At 35.5% G+C, this 16,617-nt stretch overlaps 1 protein-coding gene across 1 annotated transcript in view; it reads right to left on the reverse strand.

Moving 5' to 3' along the window:
• Positions 1-5,518: 5,518 nt before the first annotated feature.
• Positions 5,519-16,617, reverse strand: part of LOC140331354 (prostatic acid phosphatase-like) — a 31,212-nt gene continuing 20,113 nt past the window's right edge. Inside the window, exons 7-11 of the mRNA XM_072412319.1 lie at positions 16,227-16,359; positions 14,077-14,159; positions 13,032-13,138; positions 11,103-11,275; positions 5,519-9,156 (exon numbers count right to left, since the gene is read on the reverse strand). Coding sequence (XP_072268420.1) covers positions 9,041-9,156; positions 11,103-11,275; positions 13,032-13,138; positions 14,077-14,159; positions 16,227-16,359 — 612 coding nt within the window. The 3' untranslated portion in view covers positions 5,519-9,040. The remainder of the gene's footprint in view (positions 9,157-11,102; positions 11,276-13,031; positions 13,139-14,076; positions 14,160-16,226; positions 16,360-16,617) is intronic.

Below are 16,617 nucleotides of genomic sequence, written 5' to 3' on the forward strand. Positions count from 1 at the left end.
ATACTTGGCTATCTGTTAAATATGTATATGTATTATGAAGCTGGTTCATAACAGTTCAAAAGGTCATCATACACTGAGGAGCAATAAACAATATCACAGTCAGTAGTTATTACTATTATTATTATTAATATTATTAAACAGGATTTATATAGCGCCAACATATTATGCAGAGCTGTATACCTGAAAAGTGATTTCATTGGTGCAGCTAAGGTTAGTTACAGCTACAAAGGTTTTAAACTGTCAGTAAATTAACCCTCTTAGGATAGCAAAAACAAAAAAAAAAAAAAAAAAAAAGTATGTGACCTGCCCCAGAGGAGATCTAATATTTTTCTTTCTGGTGGCCCGTCTTCTAACTCTGCTCAGATCGTGCACTGCAGCCTCTGCTAGTCTGTTGGTTGCTGCTGGGAGTGTCGGATGCCTGGATATCCCGCCACATGTTGTGGCTTCATCCACTGACTCCTGTGTCACTTTTGTGTACTACAATGAGTGAAAGTTTGAAGGATAGAGCCCAGGGGTGTGGTCGTAAAAAAAGAAGGGGCACGGTACTTTTTATGACGTGCCCACGCCAATACACCCCTACCTATGTGTCACTCAAAGTGGAAGAAACTTCCCCCAGAGTGACGTCATGATATTAGAACCCACCCGGCTCAGACCTGCGATGGGAGAGTGGGCGGGTTCTGTTCAGAGAGACAACCCGCCCACCGCTCTGAGCCTGCAATTGCATACGGGAGATGTGGTCCATAAAATCTGCCCGGCCAGATCCGCGAACCACCAAACAATTCTTCGTTGATCCTTTTCTATTTTTGACTCCACCAAATGTATTCGCCCTAGACAGTATGAAGCATGCATGTTGTTAGCCCCCAAGTGCATAACTTTACATTTTTCTGTATTAAATGTAATTTGCCACTTGGCTGCCAATCAAACAATACATCCAGGTCTACTTGTAGATTTCAACTTTTCCCATTGCATAGTTTTTTTGTATGCAGCAACAATTCATGCATTTTGTTGCATTAAAACAGATAATTCTAAATAGGTCCTTAAATGTGTATTAATTTCTTCTGTTACCAGGTCACCTAAGGTACCATTCTTCAGCTGCATTCCTCAGTCTTATACATTGTACTTTTAAATAATTCTTTAAAAAAGTATTAGCACCCCTAGAATAGTCACTTACTCAACATATTTATGTTGTTAAATTTATTCATTATTCATTGCATGCTAGCAGCCTCTTGAAACTAAAATACCTTTGGATGTAATTACCTTCCACCTACTTGTATGTGTTTGGATCATGGGAGGTATAGCGTGATACTCTATACTAGGTTTATAAAGGCTGAATGTCATTATAAAACATTGGAATGTATTGTTGTGCTTGCTTAGACATGCTTAAGTTTCAGATAAAGCTCTTAGATTTTTTTCTAGAGCTTTTCATATTCTTTCTCTTCTATTTGTAATATTTTTATATTATTTATATATCATTGGTTTTACCTTTTCTCTCACAAGGTGGAGCAAATATGTAAAAGCCAGATTGCTTTTTAGTATTTCCCCTCTATTTCTCTTCAGAAAGCAAAGGGAGGTCACATAAAAGCGCAGCATCACAGAAATAATATTGAAATTAAGGCTTGATTAGCATCCTAATGTACATGATGATTCAAATGATCAAGATGGCAGATGTGGGACAATGAGCATTGCATTTCAATGTGGTAGGAACGTCGAACGAGATTTCCCTAACAGGTGAGTTAGGTCCTTATCAGAGTGAATCAGGACCGTCCAGATGGAGCTGAAAACATTGCTAACAGATGTCAGTCAGAACAGGTCGATATCACAAAAATTAACAGCTTACAAGATTTATAGCAGAATCAACAAGTATTTATTACACTTATTGAATGGATATAACAAAACACTTTCAGGTCAGATCAAAAATGTATGCCATTTATGGTTTATATATCATATATGTTTGAGATAAATATATATATAAATATATATATTATATTGTGAGTTTGTGTTTCGTTTGTTTTGCCATGCCCCACTATTTTACTAGATATACTTGTAAATACAATCAGATCCATCTCTTGTAAGTTCAATCAGATACATTTGTTTTTGGCTCAGGATTATTATTGTTTCATCACCCTTATCTTTTTAACATGTTTGCATGGTTTTCTCCTATATGGGTATGTTACTTACCCTTATTGTATCCAACTCACCATTTCCGTTAATAAAATTTATTGTAAAAGAGAAAAATTACCACTGGTGGTAAAAACCAAAGGAGTAGGAAAATAGCAGTTTGGACTGGAAAACAATAGGCACCAAATGTTTTTTTATCAATAGGAATAATCACTCACAGCTTTTGAGTTATAACCTGGAAATAAAAGAATTCAGAGTTTTGCCTTGGTTTTGATTTGTATAGCAGCTGCTCCCTGCTGGCTGCTGTACAATGTACAAGTGAGATTATAAGTGAAAGCTGTCCACTTGCTGGCTTGGCTGAGGGTCTTTGGGTTCAGAATAAACTGCCAACACTGGATAGTTTGTTATAGGATTCTATTTGGACATTGCTGGACCTGCAAAGGTATTAGTTAAATAAATAAAGAACTGTTATTTTAACCCTTTATGGGAATAAATAAGGGGTACTATGCAGCCCTTATTCTTCAGGGTGAGGGGGTGCATATAAGGGGCATCCAAATTCCAAATACATTTTTTTAGTGTGGGTAGCAATTTTAATGCCTTGCATTTGGTGTGGGGTCCCCACATACTATAGCCAGAAACTATACCCTGCCTGTATGACTGTTTTAATATTTTTAAATGTCAAAGCGGTACATCTAACATTTTCAAATACTTCTTATTTTAAACTCCCGCACGCAGACATGTCGCTTGCCCACCCGGCATCTGCATCCCATGGCCTCACATCCCCAACATTTGCACGCTGGGGATGTAAGGTCCAGCGGACACAGATGCCGGGCCGGGTTCATGGGGACCAGGTAAGCCCTCAATTCCAACCTGAGTGTGGCTCGGGGTTACCGATTTTTGTAATGAAAATGAACCCCGAGCCACACTCGGTATTACCGCCAGGGAGGGTAATTTGCTAATAATCTTCTTGGATTGAAATGGGACAGGGGGCCTGTGTGAAAGCATGAAAGCATTTTGAACTGGAAACCTCCTTGAGGCAACACAGGAAGTATGCAACTAATAAACTCTGTTACCAGCTGTGAACTTGCACCAATCAAACAGATATAACACAACAATTTCAATGGTATATTTAACAAATCAAAAAGAACAAATAAAAATGGTAATTGCCATGGTTTTCATGCACTGTTTGCTTTAGTAGAATTCAATAAATTAATTTTTTTTTTTTTGCAGCATTACAGCTTTCTTCAGACGAAACTATAATTACATATAAAAAAGTTTTGTCTATTTGATGCATATTTGGTATTTGCCTTAGCAGGACTGACATTTTGTTTTGACTTTTTTGTGATGTTATAAAATACTTATAGTATAAATAGGGTCAACCAGTAATCAAAACTAATATTAAATACTGTTCATTCATATAGTTGCTGAATGAGAAAGTTTATCCAACATCTCTGTAACTCCAGGCCTCTTTCCATTGAAAATTGCAAAAGCTCATTAGAAGTTGCTGGATTTTCAGATTAAACACAAACGTCATTGCAAACAAAATTCCTAAGAGGATCAAATACTATCCATGTCTGTGATGCTATTTGGCTCGACACATCATCTTCTGCTTGGCTCTTTTGATGGCTATATATTCACGGCCTAACAAGTTAATTAACCATTATTGCGTTATTTAACCATTTACTACTACATAACTCACTCATCTACATCCAGTCTTCCTGTATCTCCCTACTGTATTATGATTTACTTTGACTATTCCCTTTCTTTTTTATATCTAAAATATTAAAATGTTTAAAGTAATATTTCAGCAAGAGTGTTCAAAGCATGTAAAATTGATTGTTCATTTAGTTTTGAATAAAATATATGTATTTAGATGTAATTTAAATTTTTAACTTTAACATTTTTTTTGGAGACCAAAAATTTAATAAATTTGTCATGTGCATCTATACCAAGTATCCCACATCAAGGTACAAAGAAAAATGACAAGTGGCACAAGATTTGCCACTACACATAATTATGTGCCACTTAACTTCAAATCAGGGGCTTCAGTTCTAATGTGTTTGATTGGTCAGGACCATAGCACCATGGCACACTGCAAATCTTTGTCAAGCACAAACCTTTATTGATCCTACGTGAACCAAGGGCATCCCAGGACAAGCCTGTTTTCTTATCACTTTGGTTCACCTGGAACTAGTAAAGTTGTGAGTTTGACACTGGTTCACAGTATGCAGGTTAACCTTTTATTTTCTATAAAGCCTGAATGTGGGTAAGTGACCAAACTCATGGTCACGGCTGCACTTATTGCTATTTTTAAAGCTGCTGACTGTGAATGGGATGGGGTCACCTTTGTTCATACATTATACAATATTATCATCTACTTTCTCAAATAAGTTGCTAGCTTAGATATGACACAGTCTTGGTGCCTGTCCAGTTCTTGGCTGACACGAAACTGATAAGTTTCTGCCTCTCACTATTAATGTCACATTCCGATCATTAAGAGAGGGAAGACTGAGGAGAAACTTCCTTCCACTTCCAGCAGACAGGTCATGTCATCTCAGCCGAGGTAAGAGGGAACAAAATAAAGACACACTTACCAAAGTAGGTATGATGTGCAAGGAGGAAGAAGGCTTTTGACTTGAATTGTAAGATTTGCTGGCAAGTTCAGAGACTCAATGGAAGCAAATCAATATTATTTATGGTACAGATAAACACTACTGGACTGTGCATTAAACCTCCCTAGCGGTTCATTTCTTCTGGTTTTATATGTCTAAAAGCGATACACTGTTTTTCATGAAAATGTATTTTACAGTATATTATAATAGTATGAGTATAATAACGTTTGAAACACAAAATCACGTAAAAACAAAATCACGTAAAAAATAAATTGAATAATTTAAAAAATCTATATATTGAAAAAAAATATACTTTTTAAAAAAAAAAACAATATTATACTCAAAGTAATATATATACTGTAAAATAAATGTTCTTGAAAGCAATGTACTGATTCTACACATATAAATCCAATGTATTGCATTCAATACAGTTATTTTGTATTGAATGCAATACAAATAGATTTTGAATTTCCCACCCCACCGGCAACGTACACACGCACCGACGTCACCGAGAACTCCCCGGTGACTCATCGGATGCAGAAGCCAGCCGGAGAGAAGAAGACGGAGATCGCGGCGATGGACGACGCAGGACGCAAGCTATTACTTCCCATGGGATTACCTACCCTGAGTGTGACTCGGGGTTACCCCTTTTAGCAACCTTTTTGCGAGGTTAAAATACCTGATTTTTCTTTTTGGATTTTTGGTTTTTAGGTTTGTGACTGTTTTTTTTTTAACAAAACACCACTAAATTCCATGCTTAATTACATAAAAAGAATTGTGGACAAAAAAAACTTACAATAAAATTTTATTACATTTAAAAAAAAAATGTTAAAATGGACTTTCTATGACAAACAAAAGGTCCCCTTTTTGCCAGTCCCTAGCTCCCTAGGTTGGCAATGTTGGGAGTATAAAAAAAACTGTGAAAATGCACCCTTCTGGCCCAGGAACCCCAGTAGCATGATTCTTGCCACTTAGAAGTGCCAGAGGCAAAAATGGCACTGTCAAAAATATTTTTTCTGTTTTATATTCATTGCTTTAAAGTGGTTTGTGTTTGTGAGGGCAGGGACTGGTGAAAAAACAAACCTTCTGTACGTACATACATATATTACAAAATATAATACAAGTATACAACTTTTTTTAAATCCAGTACAAGGATTTCTGAACACATATTAATCTTAATTCCAAAATTCCAAATGCATTATATTAGGGCAAATATGTGAAGACATTTTTTTAGTAGTATCCTAATATTAAATTGACTGCTGCTATAGAAATATTATACAGACTCTAAAAAAATATAATAATTACACAATTCATAAAGAGATGACAAAAAATCAATCATACAAACTGAAACTATGAATCTATAAAACATAAAAAACTTAAACAAAGGGCTGTGATTAAAAGTAAAACAAATTTTCTATCTACATCAAAACCACAGCTTTTCATTTCCTTCCATTGTAATATTCCATGTGGCACTCAACCCCACATGGGATTCCTTCAATGGTATAAAAAGACACTCAAAAGGATACAACCTTAAAATTACCAAAGGTTGTTTAGACTCTTTATTCCAATTCTTGTGAAAATACCCCATATCCAGGGATGATGCCTCTAGTATTTTACAAGATGTGACCTAGTGCAATATGTTAAACAGCCTTTACCTCAATGTTAAATAGGATGTGACCCCATATGAAACAATGGGCCTGATTTATTAAAGCTCTCCCAGGCTGGAGAAGATACACTTTCATAAGTGAACCTTTTTTTATCGGTGATCCAGCATTTTTCTGAATAGATATCTTAAAAGTAATTTGCTATTTGTTTCAGTCCGGAACTAGATGCATTCAAGGTTTGCTAAATCATCCAATTTCACTGATGAAAATGTATCTTCTCCAGCCTTGGAGAGCTTTAATAAACTGGACTATGTATTTTCACAGATTTTCTAATAATTAATTCTATTAGAGCAAATGGAATGAACATTACATGGACATCTATGTCTTATGAATACAGAGAACAAGCTTTCCCATAAGCAAACCAAATTGTTTATGGACACGGGTAAACCTTGATGTTCTTTGTATTTGTGATATATTGGGATGTGGTCTGGTATGATTTATGTCCTGAAGGGTACAGTGCAATGTATTACATCTATGTCTAATATCAAACATCTCTATGTCTGAAAGGGACAAACACCAAGCCAATGAAAAGTTGGAATCAATTACACCCTCTAAACCTGTCATTTCAATAGAAGGAAAGACCATTTAATAGATGTAACAGCAATAGATCATGTTTAGTAAGTATTAAAAGTAGCGTAGGAGAGATTTGTTATGTTTTAAGTTTGAAGTAAACCAAGTCCTGCTAAAATTAAGTTAATAGAGAACAGGGCAACTAACGTCAAAAGGTGCAAAATCATTCCTGGACCAGTGATTGGGTGTTTTCTGGTCTTGTTTGTGTAAAACCCTGTACAGACGTCCAATGGACATCATATAGGTGTTGCTGGAAATCATCTTTTGTGTTCATTTCCATGGACTGATAAATGAACAAGCTCTGTACACAGTTCCGTTCTGTTCTATGAAAGGGGGGGCAAGTGAGCAGCACCCTGCTGTGCTCTTCTCAACTGAAATGCACAGCAGTCATTGATTGGCTATTTTTCAATCTGCCATGGAGAACAAATGAACAAGCAATAATGGTGGACCACTGTAAACATGTCTGGTAATGTGTGTGTCCAGAATGTAGTTCATTACATAGAGAAATGTTTTTTTTTTTTTGCACATAGAAAAAAAATTAGATTTCTACTGTCACTTTACCTATGCATATTTGAAAAGAAATCAATGAATAGTATTTATTGTTAAGTGCAACAATGCATTTTAACGTTATCATGTTTTTGTGCACCAGGTTAGGATCTAGGATCTAGACAAAAGCAGAATTGAAACTAACCATTAGTGCTATACTACAGCTGGTATAGCTAGGGCTGCAGTCTATCTTGTCTCTGCATTTCGCAGCCATGTTCTGAACTGTGCAAGATTGCAGTGGGAAATCACTGACGACACTTTGCTTCTCTACCAGTGAGTGTGCCACTCAATCTGGAAACACATCACAGGGGGTAGGTGTTACAGAGCCAAAGTATGACGATTACACAGGTACAGCCATACCCTACTTGTGTAATCAAAGGGATTCAGCTATGAGTTTGAAAAAGGTGAACTTTTCTCAATCTATTCTTTTATGGATGAAAGCTACTTTTGTTTCTTTAATTTATGCAATACTTTTTTTGGTAAATGAAAAATAAAACTTTTTTTAAAAACAATATTTTAGTCCTTATCAATCATTACAAAACTGCTTAACTCCTTTATTAAATTACTCTTTAGTTTTTTTTTACTTTAACCATTTTTGGTTGTTCATGTTTGTACCAAATACATGGTTTGTATCTTTCTAAAATTAGGGGTTGGTTGTTGTAATATATATAAATATATATATATATATATATATAGAGCTCATGTCAAGGATGAACCCTTTGACATTTCTGCCATGGGTGTCAGAGGGCCTTGTCTAGGAACATCAACAGGCACAAAGTTGCCAAATATCATTAGCAAACGAAAATATTAAAATGATTATGTGCAATAAACACTTCCCTACTAAACTTGTTTTAAGTTGAAGTTTTACTCATATATATTCCATTGTACACATGGGGCTCTTTGTTCTTTGTATAATTGTGTAAAAAAGGTACTTTTTTTTCCTCAAAACCTTGGGGTATCAAGGTGGCTGACTGTTAACTGGTGAGTTTTTGAAATGATTTGTGCTTGCACAAACTCTCACTAAAGCTTTAAACACTAGCTAGCTATAGACAGTCCATTCCTTTTTCTGCACTGATAGATGTGATGAGGAGGGTCCGGTACTAAATTGCTTTGTTTTCAGCTATATATACTCTTTACTGTTACAATATTCCATAAGAATGTAAAAATTGATAGAACACACATTAGCACAATATATGTTAGAAATGTGAATAGTGCATGTCTTAATTATTTTTGTGCAAATCATTCTTTGTGTTCCTGTAACCGACTATCTTAAGTTTGCACACTTAGCAAAGCATGGTGACTTTTTTAAAAATGATCTTCAAAGCACAATTAAATTACTTACATACAAGAACATATTGCTATTACATTATTAATATTGTTTAGCGCTATTATTTTGTGGCTTCTTCATGGATATAATTTTTTTTTATATAAATTTGTGTCAAGTAGCATGTTCTTTTCTTTCTACCCTTGGTAGTTTCAATGTAAATTACATTTACTGCCATAGGATTGAGAATTTTTTCAGTGATCCCATCATACAGTCTCATAACTGGCCTTCAACCGTTTCCTACAGAAACATAACATGACCAGAAGACAGAATAATATGATACTCAGGATAATCACAGCAATGGTCAATGCGTGTACCTTATCTGAAAAAAAAAAAATATTAAAATTAAATACTGTACAACAGGTAAACCATCAAGCAATATATAAAAAGGCTGCTGTATATTACTATATTTTCTTCAGATGCAGAATTATTAGCCGCAATTTCAGACCAGGTGCCCATCGTGCTACCTGGGGGTGATTCTGGAATCAAACATTATTTTCTTTGCGTCTGTTTAAAGCTAGCTATGAGACTATGTTAAATCTTTGAACACGTAGACATTCAATCAGTAAGAGCATATGTATTTACAATTGATATTTTGAGCAGAAAGCTGATAAAAAATTAATTGTGCTAGGATTGAAGTTTTAATTTGACACAATAGTAAAAACTTTCATAATATCAATGGAATAATAAACAGGTAGATAATACTTCAAATAAATATAACTGATTCGAAGATCAATTTAAAATCTTAATTACAACTGTAATGCTGTTCACCAAAAACAAGAAATTAGTATAGTGTATGCCTAAAGTAAGAGCAGTTTAAGTTAAAACAATGAATGATGTATTTCACTCCTATTTTTAAGAAACCCATGGAAAAATGGAACAGCATGAGCTCCATATAATCAGATAAATGGTGTACTCGTGTTTTTCTGAATTTGACTTTCACTTGGGGTTTGTGGTAAACCAAAGTCACAGATTAAACATCATTGTAATTGTGTATTGTGGATGCCTATTCTGTGGCTATGTTTCCCCACTGTTTTTCTTACTTGATTCATTACAGATACATTTGTTGAACACAATACATTGCATTGCAGAATTCTCTGTTGAGTTGGTAAAAGTGCTCTAAATATTTAAAAATAAACAGATTTGCTTCCTTCTTTTCTTCCTTCCTCACTTTCTCCTTGCATGTCTATCTACCTTTTTTATTAATAATATTCATTGATAAAGCACCTACAAAGCACAGAGTAGAGTTAGACCTGGAGCAAAATGAGAGGAAGGTGTTTTAGGCAGAAGACCAACATAACCAAGTGCTAGGGGAAATAGGAAGGTAAGGGGTTAATGGCTGGAGGACAAGAAAAGGTCAGTTAGGTGACTGTCAAAAGGGGTGGGGCCTCCAAAAACAAAAGTGTTAAACAGGGACTAGATAGAAATTGAAGTGTTAAGTTGGTGCCAAGATAGCCAGCTTTCCTCTCTGCCTTGAGCCCACCTGGTTTTAGCAGAGATCGGGGCAGAGGGATTTCTTTCAATAGATTTCCAGGGTAGTTTAAGGTTCTTAGAGGCATTGTATTAGTGGTGTGGTCCTGCAATTGAGGAGAACCATCTCAGGTGTGGTGTCTCTTTCATTCATGTCTCTGAGTATTTAGGCTAGTGACCCATAAAGGTTAAGATTATGACGGGGCTGCAAATAAAGGATCTGAGCCAGTATTGTTCAACTGGGACTAAAAATTTATGGTGGTAGCAAGCAGTGAGGTGTTATGAGCATTGCTTTTGGGGACCTGCAACTTGATGGGAGTAGTTAGCGAGAAGTTTGTCTTATTGTTAGCTAAGAGTTATACTTGTACGAAGGTTGTAATAAGGCATGTCAAAGTAATTATGAAGGTTTTATTGTTTGTGTTATTGTCATGTAATGGTTATGTTTATGATTATTTTTGTAAAATGTGTTTGACAATAAAGCAACCATTATGACCATTTGTGTGTGTATTGGTAATGGGTTTGGGAGGAATGGTTTAGATTAGGTGGTAAGAGTTGAAAAACATCCGAGCTACCTACAGTAGGTCATGCACAATAAATAAGACAAACCTGCATACAAAAAATGTACAAACCATGATACAGGAGGAGAAAAGCACCCTGCTCAATCAAGGGTACAACCTTACTATTTAGTAGCAGTTTGTTACATTCAACTGCACTTGTTCTTTTAAGATTAAAGATATTAAAAAAATTTGTGTGTCAGCAAAATATAGAAAGATATAAATATTATATTAATAAGCATACCTGAGCTGGTATCAGCTTTAAATCCACATTCTTTTCTCCAATCTTGTACAACAATTGGGGACGTTAGCTCAATAAACTTCTCCAAAGGACATGAATGGGAACATCCATTAATAGTAATTGGGTGTGGATCAACATTTGAATCATTCCTAAAGTACATCTCAATTGTATAGCTCCTATTATCAGAAATAACAATAAATAATGGTTTAAAAACACAAATACTGTTTTGTGAAAATTGTTTATTATTTAACATAAGAAATGAAAAAAAGTTTTAGTTTAAAAAATAGTCCAAAAGTCTTTTTGATAGTTTATGTTGGTGTTCAATTGCCCAAGATACACACAAGAATTTTTACAGAATTATATGTTTGAGGCAAAACCAAGGGTTAGCAAAGTAGTTCCTTGTGACAACAGCAATATTCCAGTTGACTATGTAGTGCAGGTAATAAATAAAAAGAGAAATTATTTAGGGGTCACCATTAGCAACAAAGACACTTTTGAATTATAAAGCTTTAGTAAAGGTATATGGAGGTGTAACACATAGGGCTCAATCCAATTTATGGTCTATATTTAAGAGCTTTAGACCAATGTTTTTGAAATCATTCAGAAATAATTCACTGCCATTTGACATACTTCTGACCTGCAGGCTTTACACTCCCATAGATTTGAATAGGCATGCAAAACCCATTATCGTGAACAAAAGCCCACCAACACAGGCTCTAACATTGCTACTCCTTGCCCTAAGTTTTATTTAAAATAAACTTTAGCGGATATTGAGCCGTCAAGGAGAATGGTACAACTTCAGTGCTTTTGCTATGAACTTAGGCTTTGTACAAACGTCAGATGATTCTCACCTGATACAAACAGTTGGACTCATCTCGTGAGAGAATCTGACATGAACACAGAGGTCTCTGGATGTTGTTCATGGACCCATCCTGACACATCCATGAGCGACAGAAGATGAATGACAGCAATAGAAGTGAAGGGAGGAGAGACAGGGGTGCCTCTCACTCGTTCTCTCTACTCCCCTCTCCAAAGAACAGAATAACGCTGTGTGTAGAGCGCTCATTCATGTCACTCTTTTTTTTGCTGCAAATGATCATGAAATATCCACTGAGATTAGTGATTAATTATTTTAAACTCATTCACTTCTTGTAATTGAGTTTACAAGAACGCGTAAATGTCCACAGAAGTGACACAGGTTTACTTTACTAGAAACTATAAACCAATGAATACCTAATCTCAAGATATCCCTTTATTTTAAAGTAAAATTGTATGTAGACTCACTAAACTGGCTTATTTTGGATGAAGAGATAATCTAATAATAGTAATGAAGCAGCAGACAGAACCCAAAACTGGCAATTCTCAGAAATGTAATCCAGGGAGGTAGGAAAATAGGATTATTGTTTTTCCAGTTGCTGGAAATGGCTGTATTAAGGTCATCCCGCCTCCTCCTTTTGACCCAAACATAAGTTTTGTGAGTACAAAACTTCTGTTTAGGGAAAAAAATGGTCATTCCCAGCTGGATTGTGTATATTTGACTGTTTACTAAAGTATGTGACAGATTGTGTAAGTCCATGGGGGACTTGTGCTTCTCAGCAGTATTACGGTCTTCCATCATTTAAAAATATTGAGTACATTAGGAAAATGCTCTCCTTACCGATCTGACAATGAGAAGGATTACCTAAGAAACTGGTATAAGCATTTGATGCATAGACTGTTAGACCTGTAGTAATAGCCAATCAATAGTTCTTACATTATAAATATGACCTCCAGGCTTTGACTAGCATCTAGTGAAGGGACGTGGTTTTGGAGTTTATTGGTGTGACCATCTTTGGGCGAGAAGAACTATTGTATACATTATATATTCCTCTCTGAATGCATTCCTATAAAAGGAACAGCATAAAAAAGAAAATCAACAGTTTTGATACTTACTTATTGCCAATCTCGTAAACCTCAAAGAAATGACAAGATGCATAGGGAGCAAGCATTCCATTGGAGACATTTAGAGCAGCGTGCAAAGCACCTATCGTTGTATCATGCTGCAAGAGATAAACAGACCCCACCAACAACTCCGGTTTAGTCTTTACTTATCATAGATATTGAATTGACCATAAAAAACAGAACTGTAAATGGATGGAAAATAGTAAAGGGTCTACAAATAATTTACATTATTTTTCAATCAGTTCTTACCACAATAAAGTGTAACTCCATACAAAACCCTCTCTGATCACCCTTTATGTGTCACACACTTACATGCCCTCACTCCCAAGTTTTTGCTATACAGCCTACAGAGTATGAACTCCCTATTGGAATAAATAGAGATTGTGGTGCCCATGTACAGAAATACCTTACAGTGAAGCTTTAGAAGAAGAGACAATGTGGTGCTGGCCAGACTGCAAAAGAAGGGTGGACAGGGAAGTGCGTAAATGTTAGGGGTAGTGAGGAAGTCCACCATGTCTTAATCTATTAAAAAAGATGGTAAAGCCCAACAACTTCAACACAAATGAAAGACTTACAGAGGTTTTAAAGCTTTAGAAGTTAACTACAGTATAGTATTCAGTGCAGTTTATGGCTATGACGCTCCTATAATTTGTAACTGCATACAGAACTACTGTAGCAATCAGCAGTTCTTTCTCCCCAAAGACATTTGGAGCATGGCTTTAAGTCTAGTTGCAAATTTTCAGGGACAATAAAAAAAATGTAGTCAGTACAATTATATGATACAGAGATGCTGCTATGACAAGGCTTTTCGACCAGCTACAAAATTTCCAGAGACATTAGCAAGTAAATTAATCAATACAAATGTCCGCTAAAGAAGGTCTGTTGTGACACTGCCCCTATAAATGTTTTTATAGGGTGCATTAGGATTTTTTACAATCAATGTCCAAACCCAAAGTAGAGGTCTGTTGTACTTCCTTCCATAGGGGAACCCTTCAAAATCAACAAAGAAATCCAGCTATAAAAACGAAATACATACCGCGGAGTACATTATCAGCTTTCGTTTGCTGGGTGGCGTGAGAGCTTGGGTGATGTTTTCTATAACGGCTTTCACAAGAACACCTGAAAACAAAACAGAACGATTTCAGTTAATTGCAAAAACTCAGAGAACAGCAGGTGTGCAATTTCCAGCTTAAACACCTTCAGCCCATTCACTGATAAGTGTATCAATGCATTTGGTTGTTTACTTTGTGGCTACATGGGTTCACACACATACAAATGTACAAGTCTTCCTATCATATCAAATAAAAACAGAACATTTTTTCTACTAGATATGTCAGTTTGATGTAACAATGACACAAACGTCCAATATGTATCTAAAGAAAAAAAATCTGAAAACATTTCTACTTTTGGAAACAGTGGGGGTGGGTAGATGTCTGCAGTGGGAGTTAGACTTTACATTCTTTATACAATACACAGTATAGTACCTGACAGATGACAGACATAAGTCACTTTAGATTTCCACTAACTTCTTCTTGTGTCTTTTGGACAGAAAATCAAAGGAAATGTCCCCATTGGTAAACAGTGAATAAAAGTTTGTAGTGGGGAATATTAGAACCCCTATGTTGTTCTTTTGCTTTCTGCAGACTTGCTATCTGCAATTTTTTTCACTTCCTGTCCCTAAGGCACAATATGAAATGAGAGGAATTATCTTTGTAGTGAAGAAAAATCCTTTCTGCTTCTCACCAGAGTCCCCATTTAAAGATTTCACCATCTATACCTGGGTCAGCAACAATTGTAAAATTTCCTTTTAGTGTAGTTGAAAATGGTCGCCAGGGCACAGAGAGAAAGTATATCTTCCCAGTGGGGCCACAGACAACAGTAAAATCTTTGGAAAAGTTTTTTACAGTTTTATATTTTATCTAAAACTTAAAAAGTGTTTTGGCTTTAGATATACTTTATTTACTTTTTAAACATTATTAAACTCCTATACAAGCTACTAAGAAAATGTTTACTAAGGAACTATGGCCAAATTGCCAAAAAGTATGTATATCAAAAGGCTCATTTAACTCTCTTTAGAGGCCTGATTTACCAAAGCTCTCCAAGACAGACTAGACTATCATGGGTGAACCAAGTAATCCAGCAAACCTGAAATAGATCTGGTTCAGGATCAAAAACATTTGCCAATTAATATCTGTTGGGTTAGCACAATTTATTTAATATCAATCATGTCTCACCAACAATAATGCTTTGTCAGTATATACTGGTATATGTATACCAGACATGAGGTCATCCTAAAGAAATGTAGCATATCCTGTAAGGTTTAAGGATGATTATGGGTCAATACTGGTCAAACACCAGCCATTGTCTTAGTTCCTTCCTGAGTAGTTAAAAACACAGTGCCATACCTAATGAAGGAGTCTTGACCAGAGCTTGCTGGATGCAACATGTTTCTTTGATCATCTGCCAAGTTATTGATTTCCAGCAGAATCTTTGGGTGAATTCAGTTTTCTGCCGCAGCTAAGTATCTTTTGTTACCGCTTATTAATTGTTATTACAATATTGCATTGTTTTGTTTATCTATCTTATTATTAAATAGTATAATAGTTCAAGTCTTTGTGTTATCTCTCTTTGTACACTTCAAATTGAACCCATCAATATTTGCATAAACTGTCACAGATTATATCCGTGACATAACAATATCAAACGGAGAGCTTTATTAAATCAGGCCCTATATTTCACAGTGGTACTCTACACTAACCCTACATTTTAGGTTGTATTCATAAAATGATCTTGGTGTGGATCTAGGCATATTATGGAGTTCTCTCTGCTTTACCCAGCCAAGATAATATCAATAATTAAAGAAGGGCTAGTCATGTGACTTTGAAAGGTTATGTGATTGGAACTTCTTCTAATTCTTTCTCTTTCTTTATTCATTTATATTGCCCTTTACTTGCTTTAGGGGTTTTTTTTTTTTTGTATTTTTAATATAAAGAATGTTGACTTGAATGGACTCCACGTTATGTCTTGACTCTCACCTTAACGGTCCACTTATCCACTTATTCCCAGTCAGCAGACAGAATACCAACCTCCACATTTCTTAGTACATGCTAACTAAAAATATCAGTGTTCATCATAGCCCCATTAATCACGTATGTACCTGTGTATAAAATTAGCAAATTTATTTACCTCCCATCAGTTTAGATTTTTCATGGTGTTTGTATACGCCAAAGAAAGCATCCAGGGATATTAGTTGCAGACGATGAAGTTTTTCCATGACGGTATCTGTTGCCCAGTCAGGCAGACTGAAAGAGTGAGTTTTCTGAAATAAATATTTTAAGAAATAAAGTACAAATAACAGGGAACAAACCCTTCACTGTATTAGGCTGTATATAACTATGGCAAAACGTACAACTCTGCATGGTGGCACAAAGATTACATGGGTATGTTTTGCCCTGTCAATAATTTATTTAAAAAAATTATATTAGTTAAGCATTCGTAAAAAAAAATTACACCTATTTTGAAATTCCAAAGTTTATGGATTTATTTCAGTGCTAACCCTCCTCTCTCCATAGAATTA

The sequence above is a fragment of the Pyxicephalus adspersus genome, chromosome 5, assembly GCF_032062135.1.
Source record: "Pyxicephalus adspersus chromosome 5, UCB_Pads_2.0, whole genome shotgun sequence".
Taxonomy (NCBI): domain Eukaryota; kingdom Metazoa; phylum Chordata; class Amphibia; order Anura; family Pyxicephalidae; genus Pyxicephalus; species Pyxicephalus adspersus.